This window comes from Spermophilus citellus (assembly GCF_964194105.1).
Source record: "Spermophilus citellus genome assembly, chromosome: 6".
Taxonomy (NCBI): Eukaryota; Metazoa; Chordata; class Mammalia; order Rodentia; family Sciuridae; genus Spermophilus; species Spermophilus citellus.
This window is the reverse complement of record NC_138187.1, coordinates 133,353,128-133,372,118: the sequence shown is the minus strand read 5'-3', so window position 1 is coordinate 133,372,118 and position 18,991 is coordinate 133,353,128. Positions and strand designations below refer to the sequence as shown.

At 51.4% G+C, this 18,991-nt stretch overlaps 1 protein-coding gene across 6 annotated transcripts in view; it reads left to right on the top strand.

Annotated features, from left to right (window-relative positions):
• ADORA1 (adenosine A1 receptor) overlaps window positions 1-18,991 on the top strand; it is a 78,812-nt gene that overhangs the window by 30,610 nt on the left and 29,211 nt on the right. Inside the window, exons 2-4 of one of the 6 annotated variants that reach the window (XM_081298461.1) lie at window positions 13,857-14,000; window positions 16,418-16,660; window positions 16,991-17,388. In XM_081298461.1, coding sequence (XP_081154587.1) covers window positions 17,048-17,388 — 341 coding nt within the window. In that variant the 5' untranslated portion in view covers window positions 13,857-14,000; window positions 16,418-16,660; window positions 16,991-17,047. Of the gene's footprint in view, window positions 1-13,856; window positions 14,001-14,452; window positions 16,661-16,990; window positions 17,389-18,991 lie in introns of those variants that run through there. The other 5 variants (XM_081298459.1, XM_081298460.1, XM_081298462.1 and 2 more) reach the window with 5 other exon arrangements.

Below are 18,991 nucleotides of genomic sequence, written 5' to 3'. Positions count from 1 at the left end.
TTGCATTGTCTCACACATGAGCTTTTGGGGGACACCTAATATCTAAACCATAACAGGTATATAACAGACGGAGCCATGTTGTGTGCATAGTCTGGGAACATCTCAATACAGGCTCCAGAGTTCTATCCCTGGGTTATTGATTCTTAGTGTGGGTCTCTGTCCTTTCATGAAAGAGAAAAATAGACCTAGATGTCCAGAGTTAGGCCACACAATAGGTCATGTCTGGTACTTATTCAGAGTTGTCTAAAATTCTAGGAAAGCTGAGTCTTCTTGGTGAACCTCAATAAGTTCCCTGGAAATGAAACCCTACCAAGAGGGCTGATGCCTGGAAATGTAGGCATATTCTCAAGTTTGTACACAAAGTGGTAACAGGGACTTTTTTTTTTTTTTTTTTGGCGCTATGGATTGAACCCAGGGGTGCTTAACCACTGAGCCACATCCTTAGCCCTTTTTATATTTTATTTTGAAACAGGGTCTTGCTAAGTTGCTGAGGGCCTCACTAAGTTGCTGAGGCTGGCTTTGAACTCATGAACCTCCTGCTTCAACCTCCAGAGCCATTGTGATTACAGGTATGGGCCATGGTGCCCAGCTCCAATTCAGAGTCTTTGCCTCTGAACTTCTGTGAGTCTCAGTTTTATCATTTATGAAACTGAAATAATACTAGAAATTACCCACATAGATTTGTTGAGAGGTTCCAATGAACCAGTGCAGGTGACGTATCAGGAATTGTGACTGGGCCATAAACACTCCATAGAGGTTAACATCCAAAAGGTCGAAAGTAGGACTGGAGCTGTAGCTGATTGGTAAAGCACTTGCCTTGCATGCGTGAGGCACTGGGTTCAATCCTCAGCACCACATAAAAGATAAATACATAAAAAGATATTGTGTCCATTTACAACTAAAACAAAATTTAAAGGAAAAAAGCTCAAAAGTTCAGAAATCTAAAGCAAATCCATACTTGTCCAAATCCGAGCCTTTTCCCCACCATGTGACTTTGTATGCATCAACGGCGCTACGTTTCTGTACCGGTGATGATTTCACTGTGCTTGAAATAGTCATGCAATAAGAAATGAGAGGAGTTCCAGTGGTCAGTCCTGAGTCCAATGTCCAGCCTAAGTTCAACATGGGCATCAGCAATGTGTCAAACAAATTCCGAGTGTTTACAAGTCTTGTACTGCAGTGAGGCCGGCAGCCTGATGAGTTGGGTCCCTCAAAGCCTTTTAATCCCCCATGGCTCTTCATCTGGGAAGCAACTTAGCAAATCTTCCCCCCAAGTTTCCATGACTTCACCACCCAAGAGCATCCACATAAACAATGTCTCCATACTTGGCTTCATCTTCTCCCCAAATTCAGCTAGCATATGATAGTTGAAGCATGGGGGAAAAAATTTTAAAGCCTTGTAATTTTGTTGGCTTTCTCCATGGTATTGTGCAATGAATGTGATTTGCCGCGTGCAGAGTGCAAACTCCATAGTGCAATGCAAACTCCTTTGCGGGGAAATGAACTGCAGAGATCCCTCTGCGCCCGAGTGTCTCATTGCTTAGCCCCATCTACCAGCAGGGAGCTCAGGTTTTGCATATTTATGGCCAAACTCTTTTTTTTTAAACCACCTCATCTTGACAGGTTGAGTTCTAGTTCTGTCAAAAGCCCCTTGTGAATTACACCTTTATGTGTATCTATAAAGCACCAAATAAAAATGAAATGAATAAATAAATAAACCAAAGGAAGATCAGCAGAGTAAAGGGAGGGGAGTGGGGAGGTGGGAGGGTTCCTGATGGACTGCCTTTCAGGCCAAGGGGCTGTGTGTCCCCTCTGGTCATGGAAGGAGAGAGAGAGGTACCCTGATGAGTTGGATCTTGCTTTAATTTTCTGCATTTTTTCCTTTTTTTTTTTTTTTTTTTTTTGGTACCAGGGATTGAACTCAGGGTCACTCAACCACTAAGCCACATCCCCATCCGTATTTTGTATTTTATTTAGAGACAGGGTCTCATTGAATTGCTTAGCACCTCGCTGTTGCTGAGGCTGGCTTTGAACTCGCGACCCTCCTGTCTTGGTCTCCCTGGGCGCTGGGATTACAGTCGTGCGCCTGGCTACACTTTTTGCTTTTTGTTTGTTTGTTTAAGTTAGCGTTAACTGGGCATTTATACACCAGGCCCTGTTCTTGGAAACTTCCACGTGACTCCTTGGCTGGGAAGACAACAGATTCCTAACTCACATTTGGCTTTCTTTTGAATGGGGAAGGGCAGAAGAAGAGTGAGGGGTCTGAGTGAAAATCATCTGTGTCCACACATGTCCTCATCCTGGGCTCCTTGTCTCAGTTGACGGCTCCACTCTCCGCTCCCAGGTGAGGGGAAACCCAGGTGACAGGACAGACCCCTCCTCCCTTCCCTCAGCTCCCCCATTCCTGTCTCAGGTGGCCACACTGGCTTCTCTCCATCGGAGCACTTTTTACTCCATCCATAACTATCCACCTCCCTGTCCATCTTCCCCTCTTAGGATGTCGAGTGTCTTTGATCTTTGATCTCGGCTGCTCGGTGCCATAGCAGGCCCTCGAAAGATGGTTGCAGAATGAGTGGAGAAAGCTCTATCTTTTCTATACTAGGATTTCTTGAGCGAATTCCTTGAACCCCGCTCTGTTGACTGCCCCAGCTTAGGCCATAGCTCTTGTCACCAGAACTTTCGTAACAACCACCTGATGGCTGCTCCTTCTCTCCACTTGGCACCATTCCCACCCACTTTTCCTCATTCCCTCAAGGGTTGTTCCCTCTCTAAAGGACAAGTCAGTGTGCCCTAGCTTTGATGAAACTTTTCAACTCTTCTCATTGCACTGTGGATCAATTCAAGGCCTCATCTCTTATTTCTGTTCCTTCTGGACTTTGTGTCTAGCCATATTCAACGTTAATGTAAATCGTGCTGATTTGTGTTTAGAACCCAGGGCCTTTGCACATGTGCCTTTTACCTAGGGTGCTACTCCCTTTTCTCTAGTTGACAATCTCCTGCCTATCCTCAAATATCTCTCCTCTGTGAAGCCTTCTGGGACCCTATAGCTTCCACTTCCAGAGGATTAGCCCTCACCTGAGTCCTTGTTTATTACTGTAATAGTTGGCTCACTTATCCATGCCTCCATCTCTACCTACCCTGCTAGACTCTGAGCACCTTAGGAGCACAATCCTGGGCTTGGTATCCCTGGCTTCTTGGTGGGCTTTAAAAAGGACTAGGGGGAAGGGAGGAAGAGATGCAGAGATCTGCCAGCCTCTGTATGCAACGAAAACTCTTGGGTCCAAAGGGTCTGGCCTGAGTTGACACTGGCAGACACAGCTGCTAAAATGGCCCCGCCCTCCAAACATGGGCGTTTGCTGTCTCCTCCTTTCTTATTTCTCTTTCTGTCCTCTCATTTCTTCCTTCCTGCTCTCTTCCTTTCCTTTTCCCCCTCTTTCCTTCACTTTCCTCTCCTCCCTTCTTCTCATTGCTATGTCACTTTAACACGAATCCCATGTTACACTAACAACATTAGAGCAATGAGTGGGAATCAGCAGTAATAACGGTGCACCCACAATTCTGCTACTACAACAAATCAGATTTTCATTTATCTAGATTCCCTTCCCATCTTTGAATGCCCATGTCATTTTGCGTAGTTGTAATCATGATGTGGTTTTAATTTTGTAGTCTACTTTTTAACTTAATATTGGAAGCATTTCCATGCTCCTATATGGTCTTCCTAATTATCGTTTTAATGGCTGCATAATATTCCACTGAACACATATGCCAAGTTTCACTTAACTGTTTCCTTTCCATTGAAAAGTTCCAGTCTTTCCCTGTTGCAAAGTGCTGTGCCGTTTTTTTTTTTTTTTTTTTTTACCTCTTTCTCACTCCTTCTGTTCACTTTCTCCTAAGAGAGGAGAACTTCACTACCTTCTTGGCTGTAGCTCTCTTGCCAAGAGCAGTAATTTCCCCCTATGTGGAGACAGAAATCATCTTATTGGACACCAGGATTTTGGGGGAAAAAAAGCTTAATTCCTAAAAATTAGCTAAAAAAACAGCTAAGCATTGCTAAAAATAATAAAATGCTCCTAAGGACATTTTTGCTATTTTTATACTCTCAAAACATGTAAATGCTACATTTCTTTGTTCACAAGGGGTAAGAACACAAGACTAGGTGGGACCAGGTAGGACTTAGGTTGGAAAAGACACAAACTTGTGACAGGGACACATTGTTTTTGATGGGAGAAAATGAGAAACAATGTGATTATCTATCATTAGGGACATGGGTAAATAAACCATGAGGTGTTCACCATAGGAATCTGATATTCTTTTTCTTTCTTTATTGTTTTGTATTGGGGATTGAACCCAGGGGTGCTTTATCACTGAGCTATATCCCCAGTCCTTTTTATTTTTTATCTTGAGACAGGGTTTTTTGAAGTTTCTCAGGTAGGCCTTGAACTTGTGATCCTCCTGCCTCAGCCTCCTGAGTCCCTGGGATTATAGGCATGTGCCACAGCTGCATGGCTTGAGGTAGCCTAACGAGAGATTGCAGAGCTATATGTCCTGACTTGGATAAGTAAGACTTTTTATAATGCATTTGGTTGCAGAATATTTGTAGCTTACAATTCACACACACACACACACACACACACACACACACACCCTCAAAACTCAAGTCCATATAACACTAATAATGCCATATAAAATATAGGCTTATATTATGTATCATACAAAACTCCTGAAAAAATACACACCAAACTGATAACTCTGTGTTTAGGAGAAAGGGTCTGGATTTGGGGGACTGATCTTAGAGATTTGGAGCCTGAATTACAATGAATGGTTTTATTACTTCATCAAGAAAGTGTATTCACATATTACTTGTATAACAAAGAATTAATTTTTAAGTGCCCACCGCTGTGTTTCTGTTTGCTCCTGCATGCCCAGCAGTCCCTGGCTAGGAGCTGGCCATGAATAAATGACATGAAATCAGAAGTGCTGATAAATATGCAAAGGTCCTTTTAGAACTGGGTTTTTGCTTTTTTCATGCTGGAATGTAGGCTGTTTGGGACAGGCTGGTGGGGCCGGGATGAGGAGAAAGGAGATAAGGACCCCCCAAATTAGACCCTGCCTCTGAGCCAGACCTCCCCGCCCACTCCTGGCAGGTGGAAGTTGGGGGTTTTGAAGTGCAGTCTCTCGCCCTGAGTCCTGGACGGAGGACAACAGATGGGGCCACACAGACCACGCTCAGACCGAGGGGAACAGGTGAAGGCTCTGGGGTCAGAGTGTGAATGCTGGCGATTCATGAGTGCTGTGGGCGGGCCGAGTGCCCAGCTCAGGGGCAGTGACAGCTGGGCAGCATGTGGGCGGAGGAGGGGGCAGGAGGAAGGGGTGGGGGATGGTGGGTCCAGCCCTGGGGGCAGCAGCCTTAGAGGGCAGAGGACAAGGCCCGGATAGAGTGGCAACTCCTCCCTCCCCACAGCTGTGGTCAGAGGTCCCAGCCTGCTCTGAAAGGCTTAGGAGCTGTGGAGTAAGTGGACATTATGAGAGAGAAGGGTGCCCCTTTTCTACCCCTTCACCCTCCTCCCCCATCCCCAGCTGTCCTCTACCTAGCCCTAAACCCAAGGCATTTGGGCCACTCCAGCAGCTGTGCCAGGCCTTTGGCTGGGTCAGGGCATGAGCAGGGGAAGCAAGCAGCTGCCACCCCTCCCCTTGCAGACGGGGAGTTGGAGAACCAGGAGGTGACCAGGTTGGGAACTCACAATCACCGGCAGGCCACACCCCACACTTTTCTACCCAGAACTCCCACCTGCCTGCTGAAAATCATTAGCATAAGAAAGGTCAAAGGAGTATGAAACCAGTAGTGACCTCGGAACGAGTGCTGGCTACCAAGCACGCAGTGCGACTGATCTTATAATGTATCCCCAGTCCCCCTGATGGCCCACCGGGGAAATAGTTGCCTTCTACCGATGAGAAAACCGAGACTTTGTTGAGCAGTCCTCAAACTTGCGCACTAAAAGGGAAAGAAATGAGATTTCCTGCCACATTCGCTTGGCTCTGGGGACCAAGCTCCTGTCTGACCGGACCGAGGAGCCGCAGGGAGCTGGGCGACTCCACCACCCTCTCTGGGCTCCAGAGCTAAGCGCAGCACGAGGGGCCGGGTGGGAAGCCGAGGAAGCACAGCGTCCTTTTCCCTGGCGCCTTCTCCGGATGGAGGGCTCCGGTCCCTTTGGGCAGGTTGAGGAGGTTTGCCTGGCCCAGCCCGCGCTCTGAACCCCGGGCCCCGGGCTGGGCGCCAGGACACAGTGTCCACTGGGGCGGGGAGGCTCGCTGGGGGGTCCTCGGCGCCCGCCCGGCAGGTCTTCCAGCTCTGGGGGGAGTTGGGAGAGCCTGGGAGGACGGGCCCCCGGGCAGCCCTTCTGCCCAGCCCCAGCTGCCAGGTGAAACTCGCTCCTCTCCTCGCCTGGGAGCGGCCTCCGAGCGGTGCTGCTGCCGGCCGGCCAGCAGGGGGACCCCGCGACCCAGGCAGCGGCGCCGGGCTGCGCGGCTGTGGGCGGCCCCTGGCTCTGCGCTCAGCAGGTCCTCAAGCTCCCTCTCTCCTTCCCTCCCTCCGCCTCAGCGTCCTCCTCTGGGAAATGGGAAAACAGTTGCACTCACTCCACCAACGAGACCGTGAAGGCAAATGAGCTCAGTTAAGTGTTGTTGGATTGGGTCTTGGGCCCTGGGAGGAGATCACTCTGCCTACTCCATTCCCGTCCGTGTTCTGGAACTCTACGGTGTATCAAGGAACTATTTTAAGTCCTGGATCCAATCGTCCAACTTTCTGGCCAGCCATGGTGGTAGAAATGGAAAAGCACTGAAGTCCGTGTCTCCCAGGGCCCCTGACCGGCCAGATGGAGTAAGCGGCTTTTTGGCAAGCAGCTGTTTGCTCTCCTGGCCTTCACCTTGGGGACCCTGGGGTGGGCCCACAGAGGGCACTGAGAGCCAGTCCACGCGCCACCTCTTCACCTTGACCTCAGGAAAAAGGCTTGGTGCACATTTCTTGCAAAGGTCCAGTGCTCTCTGGTAACAGGGCCTGGCTGCAGGGCAGAGGGGTCCAGGCAGATCTGAAGGGAACAGCTCTGGACTCGCATTTAGAGTCCCGCTTTAGATCAGGAACATGGGGTCAGAGAAGACTGGAGTTGAGGGAATGAGCTGCACCAGACTCGTGGTCAAGGCCGTGTGACCCGTTTGGACTCAATGTTATGGTCGAATGCCTAGTGTTTCCACACACCTGGCTTCCATCTTTGCTGCTCCGGCCTTAGGGGGAGGATTTGCTGTAGAAATGTGTGAGAGAGAGGCTGACAGGCTCCCTGGGTCCCCAGCTGCTGACTGAGGAGAGCGGCTGCCCCATGCCAGTGGCCTTCTACCCAGCAAGTAAAAAACTGTTCCTTTGGGCTGGGGATGTGGCTCAAGCGGTAGCGCGCTCGCCTGGCATGCGTGCGGCCCGGGTTCGATCCTCAGCACCACATACCAACAAAGATGTTGTGTCTGCCGAAAACTAAAAAAAAATAAATATTAAAAAAAATTCTCCCTCTCCCTCTCTCTCTCTCTCTCTCTCTCTCTCTCTCCCTCTCCTCTCTCTCCCTCTCCCTCTATCACTCTCCGGCCCTTCCATCTCAGCCCTCACATCCTGGGACACAAGCACCTAATTAGGGTTAGAGGAGTGAGGTAACTGTTCACTTGATCAGGTTCCCTTTGGATACCTTCCATTGAGTGGACTGCAGACTCTCTAAAGAGGGCTCCTGGTGCAGCAAAAGAACACTGAACTGGGAATTGAGAGCCCTGAGCTCCTGTCTCAGTTTTAGTATCCAGTGGTCTGGGGCCTCCCTCTGAGCCTCTCTTTTAATCGATTAAAGGATATCAAAATAGCTTTCAACGAGGCACTGTAAAAGTACAGGAGAATAAAGGTGAGAGGGGAGAAGGGGCCAGACCCCCATTCTCCCTTTCCTTCTGTCTATATCTACCCCTTCTGTCTACATCTACCCCCAAAATGAAAATATGTTTGCACAAAAATTCATTTGGAATTGTTCATAGCAGCATTACATATAATAGCCCCAAAGTGGAAACAACCCAAATGTCCATCAACTAAAGAATGGATAAACAAAATGTGGTATGTCCATGGGGGGGGGAATATTATTTAGCCATAAAAAGGAAATGAAGTGCTGACACATGGACCAACTCAGACCAAGTTTCCACATTGCGCTAAGCAGAAGCCAGTCATGAAGGACTATATATTGGATGACTCCATTGATGTGAAGTGTCCTGATCTGGCAAATCCGTGGAGACAGAAAGTAGATTAGTGCTTGCCTAGGGCTGGGTGTGGGGAGGGTTGGGAAGTGACTGCTAATGGGTACAAGTTTTTTTTTTTTTTTGGTGGGGGAGGGAGGTGATGAAATGTTCTAAAATTATGGTGCTGGTTGCGTAACTCTGTAAACAGAGTACTCAAAACCATTGGACTATAAGCTTTAAATGGGTGAACTTTATGATATGTAAATGATATCTCAATAAAGCTGTTAAAAAATTTTAACTGGGTGTCCTGAATTTATTCTGGTAACTGTAGTTGATGAGCATTTGGGTTGCTTCTACTTTTAGGCTATTATAAATAATGCTGCTATGAACTTCTGTCCTGCTTTTCTTCCTTTTTCCACCCAGCCCCGAGGGCCTTCTCTCCTGGAACATGCAGAAAGTGGTGGGGACATTTCTCTTTCGTGAGGGGCAAAGGCACCTCTTGATGGGTGCACAGGAAGGAGGGAGGTGCCGGGAGTCTGCATGCCAGTCTGCCTGACCTCCAACAGAAATCATTCCCCTGCCTCTGTTTCCCTTCTGCCCAGTGAGGGAAGGGGAGGTGGAGGCTCACTTGCCCTTGTGCTCTCAGAGGCTGGTGTCTGAGGAGTCCAGGAAGTGGGGTGTCCGTGCTAGCCCGGCTGAGGAGGGCTGTGCAGGGTGTTGTGAACTCCGATGTGTTCATCACATGGTGGAGCCCTGTGGTTGCCCAGGTGCTGGCGGGTGGCAGGTGGATTGAACAGAAGCAACACACTGGCTAGAGATGGGGCTCAGAAGCTACACTCCATGGCTGGTGCCTTGTGGACGGGGTCAGGACAGGGGCCTGGCCATGGCCTTCAGAAGAGCTGGTGGACAGAAGGCTGTCCTGAATGGACATGCAGAGAGACTGGCAAATTGCTGCTGGCTGTGTGTTGGGTAGAGACGGGGCTTGGGCACAAGGCCTGGGGGCCTCCCCTCAAGACTCAGTGGGGGTGAGGGGAGGTCTGGGGATGGGGAAAGCCAGGCACTTCCAGAGCCTCTTGTCCAGCCAGCTGTCAGTAACTGCTTCTGTCCCTGACGCTGGCTGGGGGTGTCTGCTCCCAGCCTCTTCCCTCTGATTCATCTCTTGTTGCTGCCGCTTCCTTCCCTCCTGGGCTGTGAGCATGCTCAGATCTCCTCTAAACCCAACCTTTCCCACCCATTACAGCGTTCAGAGGCACTCAGATGCCTGTCCCTCCCCTGAAGGTTCTTTGAGTTCTCTGTTCCCTTCTTGTCACCAAATGCAACTGTTACCCCTTCATATCACCCTTTCCCCACAAACACACCCTTTCCCCCTCCTCAGCTTTTTACCACCTTTGACCAAGGCTGCCTCCATCCTCCCCTCCGCTGGTTCCCTCTGCAGGGTCCTGGGATGCTCTTTCTAAACTGGCATCTTTCAGATCCTTCAGTCACTGCTGAAAACCCTCAAAGGCTTCGGAATACCCACAGAGTAGACCATGATGTTTGTCTAGTGATTCATATTCTAAAATGCACTTTCAGACAAGTCAAACAGGTGATTGTCATTTCTCTTTCATGGATAAGAGAACTGAGGCTCCCGGAGTGGGGTGAGTTGTCTTTGGAGCTTTAATTGGGTTCATTGCCCGTTGTAGTCCTCTCAGCCTCCCCTTAGGGCCTCCATCAATGTGGCCCCTCGCTGTCACTATGCTGCCCAGACTCAGGCTGGTGTCCCAGCCAGTCCCCTGGTCTTGCCCAAAATATAGCAGGCAGTTTCCTACCTCCCTCGCTTACGCTAGGTGTTCTTTCTGTCTGCCCACAAAGCCCTCTCTATGCCTCCCATCCTTCCTCCACAAAACCAGCATCCTACCCTTCCTCGGGCCCAGGCTAGGTGCTGTTTTCTTCCAGCCTGGGCCAGCTCAGCGTGCTCTCTCCCTTGCTTGAGGAGCCTAGAACACACACAGAACACCAAGCTCTGGCTGACTGAGCAAGACTGGACATCAACCCTGCCCTCCAACCACTGACTTTGAGTTCTTGGGGAGCACCTCAGGAAACTCCCATCTTGGTAGTAGATCCTCAGTCAATACCAGCTGAATGAATGAATGGGTGCTCTGCTTGAGATTCTCTTCCTCCCAGAAGCCCTTTCGGACCAATTGGCTCAGCTATCCCAACTACTTACTGAGCCTGACACACACCTTCACATATGGGGCAGGCCTCCAGTGTCCTGGGTTCCAGTTTTAGCTTTGCCACACGCCTCCCCTTGAACCTCTCTCAGCCTCGGCTTCCTCATGTATGATTATGGATATTTAACACGGGCTTCATCACTTCCCAGTGTGTGGGGGGAGCATTCTGGGATGCTGTCTGGAGGGTTTCTTTATAAACACCAAACTCCTGTGCACCTGGGAGGGGACTTTATTTTTAGGTAAGTGTGTGCCCACCTGCGGTGGCTCCCTGGGGTGTTTGCATTCTGGCCCCCCTCCCCTGTTAGACTTATGGAAGCCAAGGACCCTAGCTTAACCCAGCTCTGAATTTAAAGAACTGCTGCTTGATCAATTCCCTGAGGAATTCCCAAGGCAGGACCAGGGCCCAGAGCATAGCCCACCTCACCTCCTGACCCCTCCCCAGACCTTGGCTCTGCCTGATTCACAGATGAGTTTGGACAAGTTTATTCCCTGTCTGGATCTCAGAAGTACATGGAGGAGTTGGGATAAAGCTCAGATTTTCAAGGTTTTTTTTTCTTCCCCCACCCCCAGGGCCTCATACATGCTAAGCAAATAATCTACCTACCACTGAGCCACATCCCAGCCCTCAAGTCTTCTCAATCCCAGAGCTAATAAAATCCATGTTCATACAAAGTCTTACATCAGAAATCCATTTGTGAAATAGAGCAGAGCTGCTCTGCCCCAAGCAGGGGTGGCTCCCTGAGCCCTTGGGGTCCTTGATGCCTAGGTCTCATTCTTGATCGTGAACTCTTTCTGGAGGTCAAGAGGGGAGGCTACTGTAATTCATAGCATAACTGTTACCACCTCGTAATAGTTGCACCCTGTTTTTTCTATCCAAAAAATTGATTTATAACCTTTGGTGACATAATGGTCACATGGTTCAATTCTACCTTAAAAGATAAGGAGAGCAACAATGTATTCACCAGTGGCATTGGGAGGTCCATTTGCCTCCTCTGACACTGATAGCCAAGAATTCTCAGAGCATTGTCGGTGTTCTTCCCAAAGCCACCTTGGGTAGTCTGTTTAGGGTACTGCAGTCCCAAGGGTAAACACACCTTAAGTGAGTGGCATTGAGGACAGCACATCAGATAATTAAACCGGTGCAGAATCTTTGGGCTGGGAAGATTATATTTTCTAAGTCCATATTTCTCAACACTGTAGTGAATTTTGTCAAGTGTAATATTTTGACTATAATGCAGAAATGGATGACAACTAATGTGTTATTTTTTTTCAACCCAGAGAAATGTTTGCTAAGCTGTCATGAAAAAATAACGTGCATTGATAAGGACTATTCAGTTTTGATGTCTTTCCATGAGTATTCTGTGCATCTTAGTTTTATGCCAAAGACAGTTTAGTAATAAATGATTTTTAAGTAATACAGGCACCATTTTGCTTTGAAAAAAGCTTCAGATAATGGTTACATCCTACCTTTTTTTGCAAACAAAAACAAACAAACAAAAAAACCCGACATAAAACCTGCAATGATTATGTAGTGAAATATAGTGTGGCTTTGTTTTCTCTATATGTCCAGTGCTCAGCCCACTGTGGTATACAAAAGTGGCTTAATAACCAAGTCAGCAATATTTATTGCTGAATAGAATGAATTAATCAATGCACGAATAAATGGTTCTGGGGCCAATTATGATGAAAAAGAAATGAAAGGAACACCCTTGTTTGAGGATTTAGGAAGAGTTGTGCTGTCTGGAGGGACCTGGACTAAATGGCCCCCATATCCCATGTCCTCCTCCTGCCCCACCCCCCACAAACACTTAAACAAATATAGGAACACTTAACCTGTGTTGACATTCTGCATTCTGCTCCTTCCCACAGACTCAGGATGTCCCTGTAAGAGCCCCGACCTGGGAGAAGGCAACTGGAGGGAGGGAAGAAAGGGGATGAGGCCCAGAAACCTACACAGCAAGTCTGGGGGAGGCAGAGGATAGTGGGAAAAGAGTGCCAAGGGTGGTGGGGGAGCTTAGGAAGTCAAGGCAGGGACAGACAGGTGACAGCCCTTGGGAGGAAGGGCCCCAGGCTTCCTTGCCATCCAGAAGTTTTTTTTGGAGGAGGTTATAGGGAATTGAACTCAGGGGCACTCAACCACATCCCCAGCCCTACTTTGTATTTTATTTACAGACAGGGTCTCACTGAGTTGCTTAGCGCCTTGCTTTTGCCCAGGCTGGCTTTGAACTGGAGATCCTCCTGCCTCAGCCCCCTGCTGGGATTACAGGTGGCATGGGCCACCGCGCCATCGTCCTCCAGAATCTTTTTGTCCTAAATGCCTGCTCTTGCCTAATAGTTCTCCTCCTGCACTGCCCAGAACAAGGCTGAGAAGGGAGATGGAGTCTAAAATATTTCCTGCCTGCTTCTGGAAAGAGATGGAGAATTTCTTTTTCTTTGGGTGCTGGGGATGGAGCCCAAGGCAACATGCGCGCTAGGCAAGTGCTCTCCCAGGGAGTCACATCCCCAGCCCCACAGGAAATTCTTCAAATCTCTTCCATTTGCTGGTAGTCCCCTCAAGAGCTCAGCTAAGCCCCCTTGCTGGAGTCCTGGGGTGTGCAGGGATGACTTCAGCCTCCAGGAGAGGTCCTTCCTGACTCGGGCTGTCTAGTTCCATGTGGGGAGGAAGCAGGCAATACAGGGCTGCTCAGCAGGGTTGCCCCCCCCCCAAGTGTCTTCCCCACGCACCAGGTGCACAGTGGTGAGGCTGTTGGTGTGAGGAGCCTGAGAAAGCCAGGATGGGCCTTTGGAAGGAAAGAAATAGGACCCAGAGGTAAAGGGGGTGGGCTATGCTTACTGTGGCCTTCTCCTGCCTCCAGAGTCATATGCATAATAAAAGCCTTTCATTAGGAGTCCTTCAGGGCACTTAAACCTGGCACCTTTGAGATGCGCCCTCAACTTTAGTGCCACTGACTGTACCGAGCAGATTTCATAATTTTGAATTTTTCACTGGCTTTCCCTTTCCCCCCTGCCCCCTCCGGGAGTCCTGGTGTCTACCTGCCTTTTAGATTAAATGTCTGTGCTACATACCCTCCCCGCCAAGTCCATGGGTTAAGTCTCACAGCCCTCCTGTGAGGTGGTATTCCTGCACTGATTGTACAGAGGAGGAAACCAAGGCTCGGCTGCAGGAGGCAGGGTAAAGCATGGAGGGTCACACGGCTGTGGGCACAGGTGGACCCCGGTGTGGGGATGGTTATCTAGTTGGAGGGTCCTGGGACAGAGAGTTTGGGGCTCAGCATCAGTGCCAGTCACTTTGGCTCCACCGTCCCACCTCTCCCTTCCCACAGTGTCCTCTGCCCCTGGCAGACTCTGACCTCCTCTCTTCCCCTCCTTTTCTTTCCCCACAAACTTCCTCTGCAGCCCTGATGTCTGCCCCATAAAGAACCAGGACTTGGGAGGTTTCCAGGGGGAAAGACCCAGTCTCCATCTTAGCCTGGCCCTCCCAGCTTGGAATGGATTTTCCAGCCATTGGGGCAGGAGAGGATGAGAGACGTTGCTGGAATGGTGAGTAAACAGACCGGGAGAGGGAAAATGACCCAAGAGGCCACACAGTGAGTGGCAAAGCAGGGCCTAGAAGCCAGCTTTCAGCCCTGTGACTCGCAGTCAAGTGAGTGCTCTTTCCACTACACTAAATGGAGAAAGCTGTGTTCAGCTCTGACCCACCCACTTCCAGCTACGTGCTCTTCCCATAGCTGCCCTCTGAGAGGGTCCCTGTCTTGTCAGCTCTGTTCTCACACAGGCTAGTCTGACCCTGCAGAAGGCCTGGCCTGGGAACACTGCGGGGGAGGAGGCAGGGAGGGAAGAGAGGCAGTTTGGGGCTTATTTTCCCAGAAGTAGGGAACAGAGGAGTCACCTACAGGTATGACGCAAATGCTTCTACTACACATTGACAATCCAGGGTGAGAACTGGGGGTGGGTGTGTGTATGTGTGTCCACAGGGCTTGGGTCCCCTTCAGAGCTGAAGATGCTGCTGCGAGTTAAGAAGAGTGACCCCTATCACCCACCCCTGCTCTAAGCTGGGCCCTCCTAGGTTTTTCCGAAGGCAAGATGAGTGACCGTTCAGAAACTAAATGAAAATTTAGGAGCAAGCCTTGAGTCACAGAGGACTTGAGTCAAGGGAAGGTGCAGAAGCCTGTGCTTCTGGGTAGTGGTAGGGGTGGGCTGGCTGGGTTAGCAGTGTGAGGGAATCTGGAGGGGAGCCTTCTCCAGCCAGACTCTGGGGAATACTGCAGTTTTGTTATCTAAGGCACAGATTCCTTGCTCCCCCTGAAGGCTGAAGTGAAAGTTGTCTTTTCCACATTGGGCTTCTTCTGCCTCCAAGGAAGATTCAATTATGTTTGCTCCCTCCTCCCAGACCCTCAGGTCTCAGCCCACCCAGGTCCTCACTGCGATCCACCACAACCACCAGCAGAAACAGTTGGCTCACCCTCATCTGGTCAGATTGCCTCTCTTGGCATCCTGAGGTCCCACATTGGGGCAGTGTGGCACTGGGGACCTCTAGCTGTACTCCCACCCTCTTAGGGTCCCTTATTAATGTGCACAAACAAGGATTTTGGAGGTTTGAATCTTTGCAAGGCCCCATGATGAGCGAGGGTTTGCCTGGGTAGGTATTAGTCAGCACCAATGGGCTACCTAAACTGGGGCTGGCAGGAGGTGGCAGGGACTGGGGAAAGCACAGAGTGGGGAACCAGGAGCCTGTTTTTTTTTTTTTTTTAAACTGGTCATCTTAGGATTTGCTTGTGACCTTTTGGAAGTCCCCTCCATTCCTGAGCCTGCTTCTTTATCTGTAAATAAGAGGGGACTGCACTAGATATCTTATGGTTTAGGTGTTGTGCTCTGAAGAGGGAAGAGGAGGAAAGAAATGCAGCATGGTTGGGGGGAGGGGTGACCCGGGCAGGGATGCTCTTGGAAAGCCAGGTCACTTTCCTGAGCCTCAGCATCCTCATCTGCAAAATGGTAATTGCTAATAGGCTCTGAAAGATGGATGAGAAAGGAATTTAGTGACTCAGTACAGAGTCTGCGGAGTAATGTGTGCAGGAGGATGTGAGTTCCTAAGAATAAGCAGAGACTGGTCTAACTGGGAGAGCAGTTTGAGGATTAGGGGAGGGTGCCCGGGCTGCCAACCCATGGCCGGGTGGGGGGTGGGGTGGAGGGGCATTCTGGAGCCCTGCAGGTGAGATGTTGTGTTGGGAGGGATGGAGGGGTCTCTGGAGACCGGACTAGGGCTCCCAGCGGGTCGCATTGAGAAAGAAGCGAGTGGTCTTTCGGTCCGGTCCCGAGACTGCGTTCCCATATCAGACCCTTCGAAAAACTCAGGTTTTCCCAGCTTTTCTCACATAGAATCACATCCTTTGTTTAGAGGAGGGGGTGGGGGAGGAGACGGAGGGAGGGGCCCGCGGGTGCCGCCGCCGCCCCCGCCCCCTCCGGTGTGCGGAGCCCGATTGTCACTCAGCTCCCGCGCCGGGGGCGAAGGAGGCGCCGGCGCCCCAATCGAGTCCCCCCTCGCTCCCATCCCCCTGGACCTAACAGGCCAGCCCTGGATTCTCCGGGTATTCCTGGAGCGAGTGGCTGCTGAAGGCGTCGAGGTGTGGGGACACTTGGACAGCAGAGTTCAGGTGGGCGGGAGCTCTGTCAGCTCTGGTGTGACCTTGGGTAAGTCTGTGCTTCAGTTCGTCCCTGAGGCTTCCAAGTGAGCGTTCAGGAGAGGGTTGAATGAAGCGCCTGGAATGCCCCCTTGGGGCAGGCGGTGGGCACGGGTTCCCGGCAGAGCTGGAGCAGGACCAGGAGACTGCTAAGAAGGGCACTGGCAATATCTCAGGTGGGTGGCCGCAGGCAGATGTGCGTGCGCGCTAGGAAGTGGGGAGCCTGCGCTCGGGCACGGTCCTGGCCTCAGTCCCTCAGCCCCACGCCTGCCACCCCAGTCCCAGGTGCGAAACAGGGGCACTACCTCTTTAAAAGCGCCTGGGGCCAGCCTCTGCCGCACCATGTGATTGCTTGAAAGGCCGGGCTGGGAGTGCTGCGGCGGGAGCCGGAGGACGATGAGCTGCCGCGCGGTGCCCAGAGCCCAGCCCTGCCTGGCGCGGCCCCGGAACTCTAGGCGGCACGGCGTGCCGGGAACTTTGGGCACCGCCTCTGGGACCCCCTGCCGGCCAGCAGGCAGGATGGTGAGCTCCCCGCATCCTGTTCTGTGGACAGGGGTGGGCAGAGCGGGCAGGGGGACCCGGGCGGAGTGCGTGTGCTAGGAGCTCTCACACCTGATACAAAAGCCAGTGGCTGAGAGAGCGCTGCTATTTTAAGTTGCTGAATAGAACCTCTGGGGATGATAAAGGGAGGGGACAAAGGCTAGGCATAAAAGGGCCTGGGTACATTGGCCAGCCCGGACAGGCACTGGATGTGCCAAGTAGGGCGCATCTCTGCGGGCCAGTGGGAGTTGCGGGGCTGCCTGGCTCCCCTCCTCTAGGCGGGCCTCCCCACCCCAGGCTTCCTAATTACAGGTGCCTGCCTCGTGCCCCGTGGTGCCTGTCTGCTGATGTGCCCAGCCTGTGCCAGCCATGTCGCACTCCATCTCGGCCTTCCAGGCCGCCTACATCGGAATCGAGGTGCTCATCGCCCTTGTCTCTGTGCCTGGGAATGTGCTGGTGATCTGGGCAGTGAAGGTGAACCAGGCGTTGCGGGATGCCACCTTCTGCTTCATCGTGTCGCTGGCGGTGGCTGATGTGGCAGTGGGTGCCTTGGTTATCCCACTGGCCATCCTCATCAACATTGGGCCACAGACTTACTTCCACACCTGCCTCATGGTGGCCTGTCCTGTCCTCATCCTCACCCAGAGTTCCATCCTGGCTCTGCTAGCAATTGCTGTGGACCGTTACCTCCGTGTCAAGATCCCTCTCCGGTGAGTTCACAGCGTGAAAGGTACTGGCAGCAGCACCCCATCTGCCTGGCTTGAGGGCCATCTAGAGAGGATGAAAGGTAGAACATAAGATCCCAAGCAAGGCAGGTATTCTCTGGGTTATTGCACCCCAGCCCTCACTCTGCCTTTGCGTGTTCTGTGCTGTGGTGTTAGGCTGAGCTGTGGTTGGAGAAGCAGGAAGGGGTTGGATGGCTGGAGAGTTATTAACCTGGTAGTGCCCAGGACCCCAGTATGGAAGATGCTGCAGCCAGGGAACCCAAGGCTGCCTGTCAGACTTGAAATGGAGATGGAGGATTTGGAGGGTACACCAAGACAGGGCAGCAGTGAGTGCTGGGGTTGGGGGTACTAGTTGAATTACACCAGTCCTGGAGAAAAGGAAGAGGAAAGCCCAAAGCTAAGGTGGGGTGAGGATGTGTGAGGGGGGCACTCTAGGGCCACCTGTGTTGCCGCTTCTCCAACCAGACCCAGGCTGTCTCCCTGAAGGCATTCTTCAGCTTTCACATTCTCCAGGTGTCTGTGTGCCAGCCGGCTCCACCCTCTGGGGCTGTCCTGCTGAACCCAGCAGTCTGATTACCTCTGTCCAACTCCCACTAATGGGATCTCTATTGCTGGCAGGAGGAGGGGAAAATGCCAGCGCTTGCTTCTAATGTTCCTCCTGTTCTGCTGCAAAACTCTCTCTCTCTCTCTCTCTCTCTCTCTCTCTCTCTCTCTCTCTCTGTTGGTTACAGCAGAGGCCCTTGTGCTGCTTCCAGGCTGCAGAGTGGGGAACCTGATGGTAGCAGTCCTCAGTGTGGGTGTCCAATCTACATTGGGTCTCCCTACCCAGGCCTGCCAGACCATAATCTCGTCACCAGGCAGTGCCTGGGCCACCAAGTGCCAGCAAGTGCCTGGGTACACTGCCAGAAACTGGCCTTGCTGGGGCACCCTTGTGTGCTTGCCCCCTCTTTACATTCTTGTTACCAATAGATTCCTTTTCTAATGGGAAACTCTGGCCATCTCCGGCACCTGCTGTCCCCAGCATAGCTTCCTAGACGCTCATATCTGGGACATGGGGCCTCTGGTCTCACTTGGCAACTTGCCTGGGCAGGCTTGGGCACTCACCGTGCTCCCTCTGGTCACATTGTACATGTTTAACTTTTCCAAGCCTCTTTTTGTGCCACTTTCCACCCTCCCCCCCGCCCCCCTGTTCTCACCATGGTCCTATAAGGGAGGTAGGGCAGGACTTGGGAAAGGGGAAGCAGGCTGGGGACTTGATCCAATTGTCTTGCCCTCCTGCCCTCCTGCCTCCATGCCCAGCACCATGATACCAATCTCTCTGCCCTCTCTACCTCCCTCACCATCATCAGTTTTTTCCAGGAAGGTGGGGTAAAGACTGCTGCTCAGGGGAGACAGGAATGCAGCCCCAAAGCCCCATGAGTTCAGTCTCTGAGGGGCCTGTCCAGATGACGCTGGACGTTAGATGGGCTGACCCTTGCAGCCCGACTGTTATAACTAAGTGTGGTGCATTAGGAAATGTTTGCAGATGTAGAAAGGCCATTCCTCAATTCTGTCTGCTGCGTGGGTGCCAAGGCAGATCAAAGGCCCT